The following is a 20,247-nucleotide window of genomic DNA, read 5'->3' on the forward strand; positions in this document are numbered from 1 at the left end:
ATTAGAACTGTACCGGGAATCAAATGGAGTATGAAGCCGCCGAACGTGCCGATCAAACATCCCCCGATAGCGAGCGGGATAAACCAAGCAACAAGTTGAAGGCAAGAAGCGCCCATTATGTTGGTACAGTAGAATGTGGCATAGAGAAGAAAGACTCCGAGGCTTCCATAGGTGAAGAATAAGGCAACGAAGAGAGGTTTCATTCTTGGGACGGCAAATAGCGAATATGGTAGGAGAGGCTGACTCGCAACGTATCGTTCGACGTACATAGCAATTGCGAAGAGTACTATCCCAGACACGAATGGAATAATGATATAGGGTGTCTTGAACCCCTTCGGGGCATAGGCGCTCTCCGTCAAGGCAAAAACGAAAAGTATAAAACTAGTTGCCAAAAGCCCTGATCCAAGCCAGTCCATCTGAAGCCCATCCTGCCTATCATTTTCGGATGGAATGCAGATTGTCGCGGTGGCGACACTTATGAAGGACAAAATAGCCCCGATCCAGAAAAACCTAAGAACGAATTAATGAAAGTGGCTAGAACAATATTTGGCACATACCATGCCCACGTAGTATATTCGGCAGTCAACCCAGCGAAAAAGATACCAATGAAAAAGCCAGCAGCTCCACATGCACCATATATACCTTGAAGTGGTTAGATGCGTAATCGTCGTTTTTTTATGGTCACTCACTGAAAACAAGATTCTTTCTCGGTCCTGGTCGATATGTTCGGCCTAATAACATCATCCCTGATGGCATGAATGCAGCTGGACCGAGTCCCTGCAACGCTCGGCATATATCAAGCATATACTGATCTTTTGAAAACCCAGCGATTAACGACCAGAGTGTAAGCCACGAGAGACCAGCGATGTAAACAGGTCGTCCACCATATATATCCGCCAGTCTACCTAGTGGTAACATTACAGATGAGACCATCAGGGAATAAGCCGCCGCTGGCCATGTCGATGAAGATATTGGGATATTAAGATCTTTCATGAGATCTGGGACAACAACAGCAAATCCGCTAACAAAATACTCCTGTATATATGGCGTAAGAATAAAACGTTGTCTATATGCTTAAAATTGACATACCGAAAGAACTTGAGAAACGCAAGTAGAAAATCTAAGATATACCACACATCAGCATTTAACGGAGAATTTTGGGGCAAAAGAACGCATCGTTTTGTCGGGAAGTTTGGTTGTACGATTCCTTTGGAAGATTGAAACCATCTAAAGTATTTAAATCATCCGAAAGATTTGAAGTCATAACAGAAAGAAACCATTCTGATCAATAATATCGGACAAACGGGCAGAGCAATTCTAAAAGAACGGAAAGTTCTGACGTACACAAATCCAATTTCGACCCATACTGTCTTGAATTGAGGCGGTCTTTGGCGACCTAAGCGCTCAGTATCGGATTTCGCTAAGTTCAACATGAGAAACGTACAGACGTAGAGAAGTACGGAGAGACTACTCTACTTGTACTTTCATAGATGGTAGGAACGAGCATTTTACTGGGATTGAAAGACCAATCGGCGGTTAAAGCGCGAGCTCCTCAAGAATTAGCGGTACGTGGTCCACATATTACTAATATATCGTTCAAGCACCCCTCCATATTGTTCAGGACATTCCTACTCCGTACAGACAACCAAATGGCCGGGTACCTTTGTCTCCGTAAAATGGATGCTGCGCGTATGCCCACCACCGACCTACCTACCTACCAGGGAGACTTCCCCGATCCTTGCCAGCAGATGGTTCAAGAGACACATCCAATGATAGATTCGCACATGCTATTATGTGCTTAGATGGAGTACTCGGCCATTCTAGACTGGAAAGAAAGCAACTCTAAATGGCACTTTCAACCAACCAACCATACGGAGAGAGGTAAGAAAGAGGAGTGTTTGTTGTAAGAAATTGTTAGATGACCATGATTGGAAGAAGATGATTCTGCTAGAGAAGATAGGGCGGGAGTGGAGAATTTATCCGCGAATAAGCACTAAAGATTGAAAGGGGTTAGCCCAATAGTTGCCATTTTTGATCAACGCCAACAGCTGCACATAGCTGTAAAAGCAGCAAGTCGGTGGCAGAAAATGGGTCAAATCGCCCGTCGGCAAATTCATCATGTGAGATGAGTCAGCCAGTTAGCCAATTACCTCACCTCAAAACTTTGTCAACTTGTTAATTACTGAGTTGCAAGCCAAGTCATCAATCATAGCTTTGGGTACCTATTAAATATTCATCTACCGGTACTGTATAATATTTCCACCAACCCGTTCTTTCACCTCAACACAAACAATGGGGGAGAGGGTTTAGAATGAACAAAAAAAAACCCAAGGGCAAATATGGTTTGAAACCATAAAGACATCTCGAGCCTGCCTATTGCCAGATCAGCATTCTTTGAAGACCTCGTACCCAATTTAACACCACGTATGGAGCCTACCTAGTACTTGGCTTTTTCCGTGCTATCTCCGTATTTATGCAGAGTCCGTTTCATACTGAGTAGGAAAGAGCAAATCTACTTTTAGCCATGTCCTTTCCAGCCCGATGGCCAAGTGTGTACATCTTCATGGAGGATTCCGGAGTTGGGACGCAATAATTTGCTTTTCAAGGATACTGCAGTATCTGCCCTAGTAAACTTTTCACTCTCAACTTCCTGCTTTCAGCAGGGCAGATTACATTTTGGTTTTGTGTAGGGAGATGCCGAACAAGAATGTCTCGGTACTTGTGCCTATTAACCTCCGGGAAAATGCTTCCCTGCGCGTATTCTTCTTAAGTCTTTCTGTTGAATGGATGATTCGGCATCACATTGTCACATCGTTGTCCTTACCTTCGCCACGCCATCTGTCGAGCAGACTGTACCGGAGAAAAGCCATGGCACGGTAGTTGCTCTAGTAGGAGCGGTGAAGTTAAGGTCCCCAGGTCTAGTGTATTGCTTGGTTGGAGGATATATAATCAGCCGAGCGCTTCACTCGGTACTCGCATATTAAAAAAAAAACTGGTCGCTTCCACACCAGCACGAAGCAAGCGCGATGGGCAAGCTGCCTCAACCCTGACGGGTAAAAGAATGACACCTTCAGAAACTCTGTGCTGTTCTTATCTTGGCATTCGATTCACCAAACCTGCATCTACCTCTATCGTCTTCTAGCACTTAATCCCTCTGTTTTTGCTATAATTCTTCATCAAATTTCGTGCCACTTTAAAACTTATCTCAAAGAAAGTACAGTAAAAATCAGAATGCTGGAGGTTTGTCGCTAGATCACATGGCTTCTGGAAGCCTCCGTATTCTAACCCCAGGAACAAGACGCAAGAAACTCGGGTTGTATAGTTACTTCAAGCATGTAGGTCACAGGGGCTACGGTATAGCTGCACTTGAGCTTTAAAATATTGTGTACTGGGCTAATTTTACCCGTACAATATCTTTCTGAAATATCTACACATGAAAAATAGCAGGTGGCAATTTCGACCTCTTCTTTAGAACTTTTGCAACATCTAAAGTTATTTTCCTGTTGAAAAGCTGAGTTTGTCTTTGAGTCTCTTTTTGTAAGTTGTCGTATCTAGGTTGAAAAACACGGAGGTATATGGATATGGAAATTGTCACCTGCTATTTCTCCTCTACTCGGCTAGGCCTTGGTTTGTTATCGTTCCTGACCATCCGCGACATGATATTTATATCATCTCATCCTCCGCACTCGGATGCGAACTCAAATTTCACGTTAGGTAGTGTGAGCATAAACATCCCGTTACCGCTCATGCTGACCACAATTTTTCAGCGGCATGTAACCGTCTGCTCTTACTGAAGTATTCATCCGGTCAATTGTTTCTCAAGGTTTATTTCTCAAATATCTCTCTCTCTATATAAATCAAGGTAGCCAAAAGCAGAAATGAATGCCCGCATAGATAGATAGCTCATAGTTTCTCGGACGAAGTCTTCTCTCATTGAAGCTCCTCGCTCTGATTTCTAGATCACTTCGATAATATAAAGCTTTACAAAGCTCATAGGGCTGGAGAATTCTTTATCCCGAATCGATGGGGCGTATCATACTCAATCCAAAGTATCTCTTTCTTGGCTCTCCACAATTGGATAGTGGTTTAATTCATGTTTTGGGAGAAGGGCAAGCTTATGTTTGTTAGTTGACTGTAATAAACAATTTGGATAAAAGAGACCAAAGATACGGGACAAGGATTCGAAGTTTCCAACGCAAAGCATACTTAATCTAATCAACTATAACCTCCTTTACTGACGTTAGATCACGCCATCAAACTCTACGTATACAAATCCAAATCAATCTCATGATCCAACTCCTCCCCATCCACAACCCTTTCCACAACCTCATTTACAACCTCATTCGCAACCCCATCCACGACCCCGTCCCCAAGCCCGATTCCCACATTCCTCTTCACCCCCACAACCCCATCCAGGGCCCCATCCCCAAGCCCATCCGCAAGCCCAATTCCCACATTCTCCTTCACTTCCACAACCTGTTCCACTCTCATCAAAACATACCAAAACCCCTCTTTCATATGGTTCTCACACCTCCCATTACGACTCAAAATCATAACATCCTGTTTGCGATCCCCATTGCCATCTTCATCTAGTGCATACAGTGCCCCAGCTTTCCCCAATACATTTTCCTCGCTGCCCTCTACGAACGACCCTTCTGTCTCATTGCGTGGATCGAGACTCAGGAAAAACCGATGCATTTCTGTATATGTTGTTAAGTTCAGGTGGGAAAATCGGTAGTAGGTTGTGGATGGGGGGATAGATTCGAGAGGTGGAGGATGAAATTTGGTGGTTAGAGATTTCACGAGGAAACTGTAGAAGTTTTCGAGAGCAGAGGGGAAACTAGAGGGGAGGGGGAGTGGACGATGGCAGCAAAAATAGGGATCTGAAGGGGAAGGTATTTTGATGGTGGTTGAAGAGGGGGCGGCAGTGCTAGTGTTGGGTGGTGGAGATGGCTTTTTGTAGATGCCTGCTGTGGGTGGCACAGATGGCTTTTTGTAGGCGCCTGCTGCGGGTAGGTTGGGAGTTGAGCGAGGTGTCCCTTTCGGAGTTCCTTTGGGCGTGCTTTTCAGTGATCCTTTCTGGGTTTGTTGTTTAGAAAGTCCTTTTTGGAAGGGCTTTGTAACTTTGGCTGGTTTTATCGTTGCTTTGGTGGGTTTTGCTTCATCGATATCCATATCGGCGATATCTTCTTCGTCCTTACCGGGCTTGTACGCACCGTCCCAATCTCCTTTTTTCTGGCCCTGGCGTGGCATTTTTGGTAATATTTTGCTGCAGTTGTTGTGGATTTGAAAAACGGCGGAATCTCTCGAGAAGGTTAGAAAGAGTCGAAGAATTGAACGGGGGTTCTCTATTCTTTGTTACGCGGGACTTCACCCTGGACGCATTCGATGCTCTTTGTTTGTCGTTGGATAGTACTTGGGACTTCCACATTGGTCTTGAGTGCTGCTCTCTTTGTTTGATGAACTGCAGGAGAATAATGTTCATTGGATACCTTAAAGCCTTTCTCTTCCTTTATGCATGCGCAGAATTTAGTTCCTCATCACCAAATAAAGAAATACATTTCGGACATAGCCTCTTTCCGGTCTCTGAATTGATCGAGACGTTGGGTTTTGTAGGTAATACAATACTACGAATTTTCCACAGTAGCATTAGCGTATCCGAATGTACATCCCTTCAAACACAAACATGATACACAATATGCGATGGTCAAATCTTCTCCAGCCTAGCACTCAGGCTAGCAAGGGCGAGGATAATCCAACTAACAAATTACCGTCTGACACTGATGAGAGAGCCAAAAGTTGTGAACCCTCTCCCCCTGCATCGACTACCCCATCCGACACCGATGAGAAAGCCACAAGTCATGAAACCCCTCCTCCCACACCAACCCATTCACTAGACCCCTACCGGCGCTTTTCCATCACACTCCCTTTCCCACCCTTCTCTCCAAACACCAAACCCAAATCCTCCCCCGATTGCCTCACAGACGAAGCTCTCCTCGTCCTAACATCCCAACCACTCATCCACGGCGGAACCTGGAGCTCTCCTCGCAAGCCCAAATGCAAAAAACGAGCCAAAGAAAAAGTATACACAGGCACAGGGGAGACACCGCGACAAAAATCCCCGAGCGAACTAGCTCGTGAGAAACAATGGATTAGCAAGCGAAAAACGGCCCGGGGGGATCAGAGACGGGAAATAGAAGATACGACTATGAATCAGGTGAGGGGTAGAGATCGATGGACCAAGCCTGAGCCGGAAGATGGGTTGGATGTTGCGAATTGGTGTAGAGGGGTTTGGCATTGAGGAGCCTCTTGTTATGTGGTAGCAATATTTTCTCAAGATTCAAATTCAGAATCGAAACCTTTTCGACATGCGAACAGCTTTGACTTTTTTGAAATAGACGATTTGACAAGATAAATAGATTTGTTTTTGCCAATCAAATCCAAATATTGCATAGACCCCGTATGTGAGAATCACCCAAAAATCAAGAATTCCCAGTGTAGGACTGCTGTCTAAATTAGTAAAAGGACAGCTCATGAACAGCCAGGCGTGGAGTTGGGAAAATTTCAATCAAAATTATGAGACGTCAGTAACTATATGTATGACGAATTCTCTGTTGTCCAGGAAGAAACAGTTAGGATGGATGGAAGTAATGGATAAAATTGCTGGCCGAGAGTCAACATATTCAATTTTAGACAATTACATTCCTCTTCTGTGCCAAAAGCCATGTTCCTAGGATAACACCTTCCCCTTGAACTGTTCTCCTACTAATTGGTATGTCTAAGAAATTTTCAGTCGATACCAAAGAATGCATTATCAAATTGGCCATGCTCCATTTCGCTTATTTCTCCCCCTACATTTGCATCGTCATCACCACCGAAAAACAAATCGTCAAATACACTTTCTTCGGCCCCAACCATATTATCGAGATCTAGGTCCAGATCCATACTGTTATTGTTATTATTGCTATTGTTGCTGTTGTTGTTCGTACGACTGCCACCAGTCATGTTAAGGAGGTCGTCCTCCATATTTCCTTTGTCATTTGTTGTGGGGATGTTCGCGTTGTTAGAAGAAGCTTCATTAGAAGGTTGGAGATCGTTCATGTTGAAATCCTGCGGGTTGCTCCCAAATGTGGAGAGATCAAACTCTGTACTTTGTGCCTGGTTACTGTCCTGACTTTGAGTATTTGTGGTTGCATCCAACATTGTGAAACCCATGTTATCAAAATTAACAGCTGTAGAGTCTTCTTTCGCAGAAGTTTCAGGGATATCGAAGAGTGAATCGATCGAAGAATCTTGTCCGCCTACTGTGGCAGGTGCTGAAAGTGTGGTGTTTCTTCCCAGATCGGTAGCATGCGACTTATTGTCATTCGTACTTGGTGGAGACAAAATCATAGCCTCTTTCCTCTCTTCTTCGTGCACAATTTCTTTCGATGGGTCATTTTTGACCAGGTTTTCGTCCTCCGTCCGAATTGTTTGGAGAGGGGTGATTTCTCGAACCCTCTCTTCCTCCATTGCTACAGTCTGATAATCACATTTCGTATGCGGAGGTGATGCGGGCTGAGATGCGTCGGGTTCATTGATCAGTTGGATTGGAGGGTTCTCTGTCGCAACTCGTTTCGACCGTAACGCTTCTAAATCTCGTCCCAAGACCGATTTTGCTCGTACCTGTAGTCTCATGTTAAGACCATACGATTAGTGACTTGAGATAGCCCACTTACAATTTCAGCTTCAAGATCATCTAAAGCACGGTGAAAATTGTCGGTAATAGACGGAATGGTTGAGTGAAGTCTTATAGCGGAAATGGCCATTGTCTTCCCTCCTTCTAGGCCTGTTGCGCGAAGAGCTTTGCCAGTTTCTATAAGCTAAAAGAGGTGAGTCTATGTTTTGATCATTAAGGCCAATGAGACATACAACAGCATTGATTTGGATCTGCAGTATCTCGAGAGGAGTTTTGGGTTGTGGCACTTGAGCCATGATCAAAGTGATATTAGAAGGCAGGGTAGGGTTTGAAAGAATATGAGAACTGAAGTAAAAGGTAAAAAATATCAATCCTTCTATTCACATAAAAAGAAATAGATATGCTTGAAAAATGGTGAATGCTGTATAGACTTTTGGCTTTACAGGCATCTAATAGTTTCATCATAATACAGATGATAGTACACCGGGTAGTGTGGAAGTTCGGAGCTTGTAATGATTGTTCCGTTCATCCCCCGCTAAAAGTTACTTGACTAATCCTAGAATGCCAACCACCATCACTTAATACAGCACAACGACCAATCAGAACGCCAGAATTTGAAGATCTAAAGCTTTAAAGATCTTATTCTAATAACAATTATCAATTTAATAATCAAAAATAACAATTTCAAATGCAAAATCAACAAAATAGATTATATATTTAATATAATAAAATGTTACGAGGTTTGCCGTCTAGATCACGTGGAAGTGCTCTAGGCTCTCGAGGTGGTTTATAACTAGGCGTCAAGCAGGGACTTAAAGTAATGACAATAATGCAATTCGTAACTAATAGTAGAGTATACTAAATGATTGATCTTGAGCACGAAGCTCTACACAAAGGAAACCATCCTGATTATATAGACCTTCGTCCTTCATTGGATCTCTTGGATCCTGAGAGTTTATGGACCTTCGATTCGTATGGACCTACGATTTGTATCCCTGAATATGCAGGGTCCATCACGTGACTTGGATCAGACTATGTGTCCAAGCTTGCTAAGGATGGAGAGATCTCGTGAGGAAGTTGTCATACAATTTTGTATGTAAATTTCCTTGCTTTTCCATAGGGTCGAAGCTTATACGGACAGGTTGACTATTACCTTCGTAACACTATCCCCTTCTTAGCCTAGTGCTTGTCCCAAGCTCTTATAGTCACGTTTCCTGCTGTATTATGATTTTTCGGAAGATAACTTTTTCTTTTCTTCCATTATGCTACCTGTACGATCAAAGAAATATAAAGAACGAGTCGAACTTACTTTAATAATTGAATCTGAAGGGTTCGAAATGCCTTCATATACTTATTGTGAAAAACATTCAAGTCGTTGTATTGTTGCTAAGGAAAATTCCAATCGTTGTAGTGAATGCGCTCGTCGGGGCCAGCGATGTGATATATCGGGTCCTTCTTCCAGAGATATGACGAGCATTATTCAGGAGCAGGAGCGTTTGGATCGCGAGCGCGAAGAGACTTTGTCGAAATTGCTTCGTCTAGATAAGCAACAACGCTTCCTTCGTGGGCGGGCTTCTGAAATGATTCGTCGTGGTCTAAAAACAATGGATGAGTTGGATGATGCAGAGGAGAAGGAAAGATTGGATAAAGAGCGTATAGGGAAGGAGCAGTCAAATTCCGGGTTGTCAATGCTTGCTGAAGCTAGTTCTAATGTGTTGGATAACTCCGATCCTTCTTCTTTCCTGAGTCCTTCGGACCCCTTTTCCTTTCAGAATTCTTCGGGTCCTTTTTGGGGAGATCCGGATAGCGTTGGTGAAATGCCTCCAACTTCTCAGGGCAGCTGAGATCTTTCTTGAGCTTCCAAGTGTTTTCTGAATGTGGGTAATCCAACCATTTGATCAGATATTTGATCTTGCCTTTGACGTATTTACAATCTAGTATGGCTTCAACATCGTATATGATATCTGGATTGATTGGCTCGATTTCCGTTATTGGCGCATCAGGCGCTTTTGGTGATGCTGGTTCAAGCAAGGATATATGGAATACTGAGTGAATATTCATAGTGTATAGTAGTTTTAGTCTATAGTTATTGGGTTTCTTGAGACCAGAAAGAGCATCAGATTGAATTGATTGATTCTCTAGCTAAGCAGTTAAGCTGCGAGTATATATTCAAAAAAAAAAAAAAAATGAAGGAATAAGGTTAGGTATTCAGCCTTCGGAATTAAATTGCTTTGAAATCAAAATATTGAAAGCAAACAAACAGTATACCAAAAAGGAAAGAATGAATTAAAAGTTGAGTTTTGTTTGCTCCTTATATGCATCATGCAATATATATGCATATGCTGCCAAGATCCCAGGAGGTCAACAGGTTCGGAGACGCTCCAACTCGTATCGGTCTATAGCGTTCAGCCCTTCCTAATCTTGTAGCATTGCGTCAATTTCCTTTTGACATTCTTCACATTCGTAACTATCGTCTTCAATTGGATTTGAGGTGTATAATTGGGGTACAAAGGTAGCATTGAATTGACTTTTGCCGAACTTCTTGTGATAACCTCCTCCTGATGATCTCTTGCTTCGACAATCCCTGACCCGATAACCTGGTTTGCCACATTCGAAGCATAGCTTGTCCTTGCGTCTTCGTTCTACCTCTTCCTTAGGTAGTTTGTTCTTAAACATTGCATTCAACTGCATTAGTTCTCCATAAGATTGTCTGTTTTCTCGAGGTCTTCCTTCATTCTTGTAGTATTTACCACGATCTCGGTTTCTATGGATGTTGAAAGATCGGCGTTCCTTCTGATACTCGTAGAGTATCTCATCCGCCTTAATAGATTCCTCGATTAACTCGTTTAGGTCTTCCCAAATGCAATTGCGATCTAGTTCTAGCCTGACCTTAGGCTTGAGCCCTTTCCGGTAATGACTCATCGTCGCATTCTCTTTCCATCTAATAATACCTATATACCTCCTAAATTCCATAATATACTTAATTGCTAATCTTGTTTGCTTGAGACCATAGATCTTGGACTCAGCATCACATAATTCATTGATATTTCCGAATACTCGTTGTATCTCTTTCTTAAACCCTTCGAATCTCCCAAAGATGGCTTAAATTGAGTACATTCGTTTCTTAGGCTCATTTAAATTGATAAAGTAATCCTTAAAATATAATTGAATCCATTTAGCAGCTTCTTCTCTGAGGTAAAAGGCAGCCCAAACGCTTTTGTCGGCATCATGATTGAACTTATCCTGATTGAATTGGAAATAGATCTCAAGTTGGAATAAGAAGGTTTCTAGCTCTTATCGATTGCCTGTGAATTGGTCTGGTAGGGCGACTTTAAGAGTCTCGGTGACAGTAATCTCCTTGGGGTCTTCGATACCTCCCATAGCGATGTCTCCATCCTTGTCGATACTTTCGGGAGTGGCCTGGCTAATCGTAGCGGGGTTTTTAGGTTATGGTATCGTGGAAGACATGATGTCGTTACTTATCGAATCGGTACTTGAAGCAGTAATGGTGCTCAAAGTGTTACGAGGTTTGCCGTCTAGAGCACTTCCACGTGATCTAGACGGCAAACCTCGTAACATAAAATTATTCTTTTAAAATAAAACGTAAAAATCTAAACAAGAATATTGTAAAAACTCTATTAATTCGGTATAGGTCTACCTGTATCCAGTTCTAGTTTTTCTCGCTTCTATAATATGGTGTACTCAAGTATCTGAAGAAAACCCTACTTTGCTTACTATTCCTTTAATCATATACATTACTCAGCTCCCCTAGTTCTAAAGCGAGTTCACTGAGTTTTTACAGCACGAATGTGTGATACACTTTCTGGCCATATGAGTAGGCTTCGTCGCCGTTTTACACGGCCTCAGTAGACGCTGGAATTCGAATAATCTTAAAAGGGTTCACCTGAATGCCCTGACTAACTGAACGGTCTAACCTAATTAGATCACTGTCTTAATACATTCAGGGCTCAAAAACCTATACCGTCTAAGTCATTTGAAATACCATTCACATACCAAAACAATGCCTGACATGAAGTTGAAAAGGCAGATTGTGCAAAGTATGGAAAGATACCCTAATAATGTCAACCTTATAAGGCTTAGACTGGTGGGCATTCAGTTAATTCTTTCTGACTCTGATATGACACAAGCACGTGCACTAATAGCGCTTACCCTCAACCATCAAAAGAAACCCCCCCGATCTTGTTCCCCCCTCAATCACGGTCTTGAATATAATTTGATTTGACCTTGATCAACTGTATCCTTGACACTCTTCACCGTCTTTCATTGCTCACATACAATCTAACTCCTAGCTTCAAGGTGTTGCTAGTAAAGATGGTTTGTTCTACACAGTTCCTATTAGAACTACCTAGTTAATGGGATGAACATTCTATAATACACTTTTGGAAGCTTTTTCTTCATTGAGCTGTTCTTTCCAAAGATTCTGAAATTGTTTCAATATCTAGACGTCTTTCTATGATGTACTATTGCTCCTATGGAATCTAATTCCTAGCTTCAAGATATCTCTAGTAGAGATTGCTGTCCTACAAAGTTCCCATGAGAACTATCTAGTTAATGGATGAATATTCGATAGTACTTTTTCTGCATTGGGTGGCTGAGTAGAATGTTCGCAAGGATTCTGAAATTCTTTCAGTTCTTAGACATCTTTCTGTGATATAAAGACAAGTTTTTCCCCTAATTACCTTGAAAATAATCCTACACTACAGCAACACCTTCTTCAATACCACAACAAGTCATCATTGAAAAAACCCAGATCAACAAAATGGCCTCACCCATTGAAAAAGCCACACTTAGATGTTGGACTTGTGGGTTAAAATACACACGAACGCAGGAAACATGCAACCACTGCCACGGATGGACGGTTAATACCCATGAGTGTCATAATGGCGAAACGAGGATTCTTAGCTGGAACATTTTTCAAGTTACAAAAACCGATTCACGAGAAGATAAGGCCCCTAAACTCTGATTTATCGAACAAGCTCTTAGGAATAACCTACATACCGCTGTCCTTCCTGCCGAATCTCCGGGGGAACAATGAAAGCGGTCTATGTACATCGACCAGATGGCCATGTGAGACTATCGTTTACTAAGCCTGGCTGGGGCCAAATTCTTGCTAGTCCTAGGAAAGATAACGAGGTCAGCTTTGAGGACTGGTCCAGATTTGAAGCATTCGTAGGATTGCCGGAAACTACAAATGTATGTAAGTATTTTCCAGTATTGCGGTCTGCTTGGCACAAGCGCCGACTTGCGAAATAGTGCCGGTATCCTTTCTAAAGCCAGCATGTCTTAAGTAGGAAGTGTTGAACTAGATACATGTGGTGGTAGGTCGGATGAAATGGTTGCATTCGGGAGAGGAGGCTATTCACACGGGAATAGCTCACCTACCAGATTCATTTTTTTGCTAGATATTAGCTTCATTGTGGGGAAGAAAGGAAATGCTACACGCTCTTCACCAGTGCTTAATTGAGAATTTGTTATTTTTGATTGCTTGGTCTGTACTTTTACACAAATACGCAGGCCTTTCAGCTTAGCGATCGCTTTTTTTACGTGCTACTTTATGTGCTAAGTTACGGGAAGCATCTAGCAGTTTTGAAAGCAGGTTTGTGCTTCTGTCCAGAGACCCCTCGGTACAAAGGATTTTCATTTCAGGTATTTCAAACTAAATATTGAGATAAGCAGAAGATAGCTCAGCCAACTAACTATAAACTGATTTCCTTGAACCACCGCTGAAATTCCCTCTCATCTTTAGCGTGTTTGTGTTTGTTCCTATCTATTTCATCATCATCATCATCCGTATCCGTAAGCTCAGGGTCAAACACATCCAGATGCTCTTTCGGCCACCCAAAACTCCACTCAGAAAAGCTTTCTCTTATTTTATGGCATTCACAAAAATCCTTGCTACCATACCAATGATTTGCTCCATCCGTTAATCCATGCTTACTTTGAGTGTGGCTCCCTCCACCACTCCACACTTTTTGCACCTCATCAATGAGCTTCACCAGCGGCTCCCAGTCCTCCAGTGTGAATCCTGGGGGGAAACACTCCCAAAGTTCTGGATGTTTTTTTAAGGATAGTCCGTAAGACCTGTAAATTCCTGCCCACCAAGGCAAAAAATTAGCCGCTTCCCAATCAATTACTGCGCTGACCTTCCATTTTCTCTCTGCGTTGTCATTTGAAGCAAAGACATTCGAAAAATTCAAATCTCCATGGTTTAAAACATATGGTCCACCCCTTGGAAACTTTGCCTTAAGCTTAGCTATTTTTTCGTCCGCTTCTTTGACCCAAGTATCTCGCACTGCCGGATTCTTGAACCCACGCTGATTACACCGCCAACTATCTGACAAAAGAGATTTGCGCATCCCGGGAGTTAAGTTTTCCAGCCACTCTTCTTCAGTGCGTCCTGTCTTGATACAGCCATAACTCATGCAATTACCAATAACAGTATCAAGAGCTTCTGCACCACCTACTCTTTGCATGTAGGGACTAGTAACCTTCTCTATTTTTTTGAAAACTCCCTTAAAATCGAGCGTAAGCTCAGCGAGTTATTCATCGCAGAGACCGTCAGCAGCCTCCCCCATCTCTTTTCCTTTTGTCCGGGACATCACTGTAAAATTGAACTTTTCATCTTTTCCCCCAAACCTGTGCATTTCTACTAGAGGTACACCTGAATTCGTTTCTCGAAGAAACTTCTGTGTTGTATAGTCCGTTGTCATATTGAGACCAGGGATGTTTAATTCGTCCCTCAGCAGCCACTACCCATCCGGACCGCCAAGTTCCCAAATAGCATTATTATGTTTCAAATAGTAAAGCTTGATGCGTGAAGTATATCCCATGGCGGCATGTATATCAGTTAAGCCACAATTACGGCATAGTATGGTTTCTTTATCCCACGATGCGTAGTGTAAATCAGGAGTAAAAACTCCGTTAACCACAGTGCTATGAACGAGATGAATGAGATTTTTAGCATCTACTCCGGGGTGATCTATAATATGAGTAATTAACATCGAACCATTTATGTGCTGGACATTTACTTACAGGCAGATTCAAATTCTAACTTGTCACGAATAGCATCGCGACGTTTTTTTTGGGGAGTTACCGTGACCTCTTCCATTGTAGAGAGAGGCGTGTGAAGCGCGGCTGCACTTGATTTTATCCAAAATAAGTAGATTGAATTCTAGTATTGTGGATATGGCAGTCAAGAAGCAGAAAAATCGATTGTACCTTATAGACGATGAGTACAAAGGAGGAGGAAGACTTAGGAAACAGTTTTGGTACACATTGACGCATTCGTATTATCCTTTATTATATCACTCCTAAATGGTTGTTATTCAATTCCGAGAACAATGGAATATCCAGCTTAATTGCGCTTAAAAATTTGACAAAAAGCTTGAGAGTCGGTATGCATGTAGGATACAAAGGATTGCAATTGCATCTTTGAGATATCGATTGGATTCAGAGGAATTCGAAGTGGCAGCGGTTACTCGTATGCTACATACTACATACTGACAACAAAAGAGATAAGATCAGCTTTGTGAACATTCCTCGTGTCATTAAGATTCACTCTGCCTTGCTCTTTGTAGGTAGTAGCATATTTTAACCTTAGTGTTTTTAGTAATGACCCTGATTGGGATTCTAACGATTCTTTTACTAACTCACCGCCTGCAGTCTGCAATCTGCAAAGACGTTTAAAGGCAGCACGCACTTATTGAAGGCCGACATGCTTACACCTACCAATCAGAAGTGATCTCTAGCATGATATTGTAAGTAAAACTAGCGGGGTAATCAAATCATTCCCCTCGGACCTTCATGTCACGACTGAAAATTATGTCAAGCAATGCAAATCAATACAAGTGACATCTTGTTGTTGAACATGGCTTTGTTAGCAATTCATGAGCCAAAAGCTAGCTCCCGCTTGCTTTTAGGTACAAGTGAGGCACAGCATCATACCTCCCTGATAACTAACTCAAAAACACACATAGATAAAGTAGGAAAACGAGAAGTTTGAGGGAGCATGAGCACTATTATCGAATATCACTTCAGTCTGGATAAAAAGTGGCCGAGGCAATTCTGGGAGTATTGTTCAACCTAGGTAGTAGTTCTAGGTCCCCGATGCCCACACTTCGACAATTACTTCATGGCTAGAATACTTGGTTAAATACTTGGACCTGTTTCGTGAGAATGCCCCTCGATAACACAACTCTCATCTCTTTAGATTCCAGGTATTATATACCCCGTCATAATGAAAACGACAAAAGCTGTTGAGGGATGTAAAATGTTGATTGGACCCATCTTATGGGATTCGCAGTGCGGAGATAAGCTTTTGATTCACTGGTGATTCCATGTCTGTGTGGTTCTCACTGCTCCGCACGGAAGTTTAGCCTCAAGAAAGATGGGATGATCTGTCCACAAGACGTCGACTAATGCCTGATAGGGTACTACTGTCATATCAATTAAGTGCTCCGTATTTCGCCAATCGGCAGCCCTTGATATTCCTTCCCGTCGGTATAACATCTGCTTTTTTCCACAGTGGGTTTCTCGGTCCGCTCCAGCGGGAAGAATTTGAATAAAGCAATGACTCTGTTCCGTACTGTGTGACGGGGGTTTTCCGTGGGTTGGTGGTTTAAAGTAGGAGCTTCCTGTCTTGAGGCGGTGGCCAATAAGTATTAAGTAGATGGGTAGTAGGCGTCTAATAAATTAACAAATGATTCTGTGAGTTGACTTGAGGAAAAGGTATGGAAATAGAATGACTAGTCTGGGAAGATATATGAGAAGGGTGTTGATGCATATAAATAGAATGGATTGATAGGTTTTTGAACAGGTTGCAATTGTTGAATTCATTGGTGATCCGTATCTTGCAGCTGGCGGCTCATAAAAGTCTCCAAACTTTTTATATCTCGAAATAGGTATTTATATGACCAGTATATGGTATGTTAATCGGTGGGTCTCAAACCATCGATGGAGTAAAACAAAATGTACCTTCTTCGACAGAACTTTGGTAGAACTCGAAGCTAATAAACGTTGAGCAATATCCATCCAATAGACAGATATCTTCCACCACCGTACAGTCCTTGAAGGCGAATCTATCAAATCAAGTTGTTCAACAGAATTTATCCAAAGGAGTTCAGATGAATTTGGAAGGAAGGAATCTCTCATGGGCGAAAAAAGTCGAATGAAAATTAGCACTCAATCACATCATCAGTATATATCCTCCATATTTTGAGATGAGAATATTATTAGCGAGTCACTTCTAAATATAGGAATACTTATAAGATAAGTAGTAGATAGGTGCCTAATCATGGTAAATGTTATATGGTTTGAACAATGACAAAAACGACTCGAATATTCAGACCGCGAAGAGTGAATTATCATATAATTACCAACTGTCCATATATGGCTATTAAAATATATTATATACCTTAGGTCTAAGGTATTCTTTTTGGCTTACGGACTCTACCTGCCTACCTACCTACCTACTACCTAAATAGCCTTGTCCATTAGCGTGGAAGCTAACAGAAAGCAGGCAGAGCTACCCTTTTTATCAGACCCTCCCTCATTCAAACTTGCAGCAAAGTAATTTGCGCCGAACATCTTCTACTTTATCCCCCAGCTTCTCTTACGTTCACCATCTTTTTTTTCTATTGTGTGCAAGAAAATCATTTGCAGCGTCGTCGTCTCTTTTCCTCTCTCCTTTTCAATCTACTGTCGATACAGGCGTTTGGATTTTCGAGTGGTCTCTGTCTCCTCTCTATCCTTCTCGTCTTTTATTCGTCGTGATTGAATAATTTCTTCCATATTCATACCTCTACGTTGTCATCGTCTCCGTCTCATCCTCTTTATTTCTCACTCGGTCTTCTGAGATTTTGTCGCAGAGAACCCCTCCTTCATCGATCTCATCTCTTACTACTCTGCTACTTCTGCATCATATCAAGCTTCATTTTGAACCTTCTCTGTTCATCTTGAATTACCACAATCAATAATTTATTCACACAACAAGTGTATAAATTTAAGTTGTTGCTATTTAACTTTCATCGATCTATTTCGCAAGTCGTTTATCGAATTTTCGAGTCTCACGCGCTTCTTATCGTTCGAGTTACACAAGAACGCAAATCAGCGCACCTTCACAACTCAGCTTTTTTCGTTCCTTGTCATCGATCGCTTTACGATCCTATCCGCACAATTTTCTACTTTCGATTTCCCTCTATCTACTTCCTCTGCGCAAGTATTCAAAGCAACCACAGATAAGATATCATCCTTGACCAAATTTTACAATGGCAGACAACGGTCCACCAAGCAGCGCCCAGCTCCCACCACCACCGCAGACTTCTGCTGGTGCGCCAGGCTATGAAAATGGTCACAATAGCCAGGGCAACCCCTCGCATATGCCACCGCCACCACTTCCTCCAGTGATTATCCCGCAGAACACGAATCCAATCCCAACTGCCATTACCTCTCCTATGGGTGAAAATGGTGGGGTAATGTCGCCAGATAGCGCTGGTGGATTCGTTCGCCGAGCTGCACCGGAACCAAACAAGCGCGCATTATATGTTGGAGGTCTTGACCCAAGAGTCACTGAAGAGGTGCTCCGTCAGATTTTTGAGACCACTGGACATGTTCAAAATGTTAAAATCATTCCTGACAAGAATGTAGGTGCTGTCAGTATCTATCTACTATCTCCATAAATTCCCAAGTTTCGAGCTTTCAAGGCCTGCGAAATCTTCAATATTGTTTAACAGTTCAACCCTTTCTTTTACATACACCTACATCCGTATAACTTGATGCTAATCAAGTCTCAGTCAAAGGGATTTAATTATGGTTTTGTCGAATATGATGATCCTGGAGCAGCTGAGAGAGCTATGCAGACCTTGAATGGAAGACGTGTTCATCAGGCCGTGAGTGTTGATTTTCTCCATCCTTCCAAGCAGCAAATCTGACTTTGTACAGGAAATTCGAGTGAACTGGGCCTACCAGTCGAACACTTCAAACAAGGAAGATACATCGAACCACTTTCACATCTTTGTTGGAGACCTCTCAAACGAGGTGAACGACGAAGTTCTACTACAGGCGTTCTCTGCCTTTGGTTCCGTTTCCGAGGCACGTGTTATGTGGGATATGAAGACAGGAAGGTCCAGAGGCTACGGCTTTGCTGCTTTCCGTGAACGTCAGGATGCCGAGAAGGCATTAAGCTCTATGGACGGTGAGTGGCTGGGCTCCCGAGCTATTCGTTGTAACTGGGCAAACCAAAAGGGCCAGCCTTCTATCTCGCAGCAACAAGCTATGTCTGCCATGGGCATGACTCCTACCACTCCTTTTGGTCATCACCACTTTCCAACCCATGGTGTTCAGAGTTACGATATGATTGTTCAGCAAACTCCTCAATGGCAAACCACTTGCTACGTCGGAAACTTGACACCATACACAACACAACAAGACCTTGTTCCCTTGTTCCAGAATTTTGGATATGTTGTGGAAACTCGTTTTCAGGCTGATCGTGGCTTTGCATTTGTAAAGATGGATTCTCATGAAAATGCTGCACTTGCCATTTGCCAGTTGAGTGGATACAATGTCAACGGCCGTCCTCTCAAGTGTAGTGTAAGTTTTGCTTATTTCTTCATATCTAATTCTATGCTAATAATTCTCTAGTGGGGCAAAGACAAAGCACCTACTTCGGCAGGATTCGACGGCTCTCAGCAGAGCTACAGCCCTCAGGCCGGACCAACTCCGGGTGGGTTCCCAGGTACACCCAACGCTTATTTCCCACAATATGGTGGAATGCCTCCGCAAGCTGGACCGCAATCAGCTGGACCCATGGCTAGCCAACAGTCTCCAGGCCAGTTCGCTGGTCAACAAGGGGGATATGGTGGTCCTCCGGCTCAATCCGCCGCGCAATATGGCAATCAACCCATGGGTTATGGTGGCCCTGCCAGTGCTGGAGGATATGGTCGAGGTGCGCAACCAACCCCAGCCGCGCAATGGAGTGCTCCCACTGCACAAAGTTACGGTAACGGCTTTGGTGGATATCAGGGCTAAGCTCTATACGGCAGCACGCATTTATGACCTCTTTTGGAGCAACTATTTTCAGGTGTATTTTGCTTTGTCAAGTTCTTACGGTCTTATGGGGATCAGGGATATTAAGTTTTGGTGGCATAATCTCATTTCCGCATCTGTGCCTTGGTCTTTTGCTTGACGGCTAGGCCGAGCAGCATTGAAGTTGCATAGGGTGCTCTATTTCAAGATAATTTTCTTTCGATCCGTAGTTTCCTATGTTCCTCAGTGTTGGAAAGGTGATTGTCACGTCTATCAAAAAGTTCTTTCCTTCTCTTCTAGGTTATCATTGCCTTGGTTTTATTTTTCTGCATTTGATTTGTGGTCTCTCGTTCTTCGCCTTTTGTCCTCATGAGTCCACGAATCTACTTTAGCGACTACCCCGTTTATATTGTGCCATGTCACTTCTTTTGGTCAACGTTGTCATTATCGAAGTGGCCGGCAGTCACATAAATTATGTTATGCAGAAGATTGCAATGAAAATGATAGGATAGTCTTAAGATTTTTCT

General features: G+C 42.7%; 11 protein-coding genes across 11 annotated transcripts; 5 read left to right on the forward strand and 6 right to left on the reverse strand.

Moving 5' to 3' along the window:
* Positions 1 to 23: 23 nt before the first annotated feature.
* Positions 24 to 182, forward strand: SS1G_03329 (hypothetical protein; the record flags this gene model as incomplete). Its single annotated transcript, XM_001595190.1, has 1 exon — positions 24 to 182. The coding sequence occupies one exon, from the start codon at positions 24 to 26 to the stop codon at positions 180 to 182; it is 159 nt and encodes a 52-aa protein (XP_001595240.1).
* Positions 183 to 681: 499 nt separating this feature from the next.
* Positions 682 to 2,565, reverse strand: SS1G_03330 (hypothetical protein; the record flags this gene model as incomplete). The annotated part of the gene is made up of 6 exons (XM_001595191.1): positions 682 to 1,035; positions 1,090 to 1,120; positions 1,345 to 1,396; positions 1,719 to 1,787; positions 2,328 to 2,373; positions 2,494 to 2,565. 6 exons carry the CDS (start codon positions 2,563 to 2,565, stop codon positions 682 to 684), a joined length of 624 nt encoding a protein of 207 aa, XP_001595241.1.
* A 1,695-nt stretch (positions 2,566 to 4,260) lies between these two features.
* Positions 4,261 to 5,253, reverse strand: SS1G_03331 (predicted protein; the record flags this gene model as incomplete). The annotated part of the gene is made up of 1 exon (XM_001595192.1): positions 4,261 to 5,253. One exon carries the CDS (start codon positions 5,251 to 5,253, stop codon positions 4,261 to 4,263), a length of 993 nt encoding a protein of 330 aa, XP_001595242.1.
* Positions 5,254 to 5,698: 445 nt separating this feature from the next.
* Positions 5,699 to 6,301, forward strand: SS1G_03332 (predicted protein; the record flags this gene model as incomplete). The annotated part of the gene is made up of 1 exon (XM_001595193.1): positions 5,699 to 6,301. One exon carries the CDS (start codon positions 5,699 to 5,701, stop codon positions 6,299 to 6,301), a length of 603 nt encoding a protein of 200 aa, XP_001595243.1.
* A 488-nt stretch (positions 6,302 to 6,789) lies between these two features.
* SS1G_03333 (predicted protein) lies at positions 6,790 to 7,974 on the reverse strand (the record flags this gene model as incomplete). Its single annotated transcript, XM_001595194.1, has 2 exons — positions 6,790 to 7,665; positions 7,912 to 7,974. 2 exons carry the CDS (start codon positions 7,972 to 7,974, stop codon positions 6,790 to 6,792), a joined length of 939 nt encoding a protein of 312 aa, XP_001595244.1.
* A 1,308-nt stretch (positions 7,975 to 9,282) lies between these two features.
* On the forward strand, positions 9,283 to 9,522 carry SS1G_03334 (hypothetical protein; the record flags this gene model as incomplete). Its single annotated transcript, XM_001595195.1, has 1 exon — positions 9,283 to 9,522. The coding sequence occupies one exon, from the start codon at positions 9,283 to 9,285 to the stop codon at positions 9,520 to 9,522; it is 240 nt and encodes a 79-aa protein (XP_001595245.1).
* Positions 9,523 to 10,093: 571 nt separating this feature from the next.
* On the reverse strand, positions 10,094 to 10,600 carry SS1G_03335 (hypothetical protein; the record flags this gene model as incomplete). Its single annotated transcript, XM_001595196.1, has 1 exon — positions 10,094 to 10,600. The coding sequence occupies one exon, from the start codon at positions 10,598 to 10,600 to the stop codon at positions 10,094 to 10,096; it is 507 nt and encodes a 168-aa protein (XP_001595246.1).
* A 1,858-nt stretch (positions 10,601 to 12,458) lies between these two features.
* On the forward strand, positions 12,459 to 12,662 carry SS1G_03336 (predicted protein; the record flags this gene model as incomplete). The annotated part of the gene is made up of 1 exon (XM_001595197.1): positions 12,459 to 12,662. One exon carries the CDS (start codon positions 12,459 to 12,461, stop codon positions 12,660 to 12,662), a length of 204 nt encoding a protein of 67 aa, XP_001595247.1.
* Positions 12,663 to 13,395: 733 nt separating this feature from the next.
* SS1G_03337 (predicted protein) lies at positions 13,396 to 14,172 on the reverse strand (the record flags this gene model as incomplete). The annotated part of the gene is made up of 1 exon (XM_001595198.1): positions 13,396 to 14,172. One exon carries the CDS (start codon positions 14,170 to 14,172, stop codon positions 13,396 to 13,398), a length of 777 nt encoding a protein of 258 aa, XP_001595248.1.
* An 881-nt stretch (positions 14,173 to 15,053) lies between these two features.
* On the reverse strand, positions 15,054 to 15,415 carry SS1G_03338 (predicted protein; the record flags this gene model as incomplete). The annotated part of the gene is made up of 3 exons (XM_001595199.1): positions 15,054 to 15,082; positions 15,200 to 15,369; positions 15,399 to 15,415. 3 exons carry the CDS (start codon positions 15,413 to 15,415, stop codon positions 15,054 to 15,056), a joined length of 216 nt encoding a protein of 71 aa, XP_001595249.1.
* Positions 15,416 to 17,964: 2,549 nt separating this feature from the next.
* On the forward strand, positions 17,965 to 19,723 carry SS1G_03339 (hypothetical protein; the record flags this gene model as incomplete). Its single annotated transcript, XM_001595200.1, has 4 exons — positions 17,965 to 18,339; positions 18,490 to 18,585; positions 18,638 to 19,285; positions 19,337 to 19,723. The coding sequence occupies 4 exons, from the start codon at positions 17,965 to 17,967 to the stop codon at positions 19,721 to 19,723; spliced, it is 1,506 nt and encodes a 501-aa protein (XP_001595250.1).
* Positions 19,724 to 20,247: the final 524 nt, after the last annotated feature.

The sequence above is a fragment of the Sclerotinia sclerotiorum genome, genomic scaffold (assembly GCF_000146945.2).
Source record: "Sclerotinia sclerotiorum 1980 UF-70 scaffold_4 genomic scaffold, whole genome shotgun sequence".
NCBI lineage: Eukaryota > Fungi > Ascomycota > Leotiomycetes > Helotiales > Sclerotiniaceae > Sclerotinia > Sclerotinia sclerotiorum.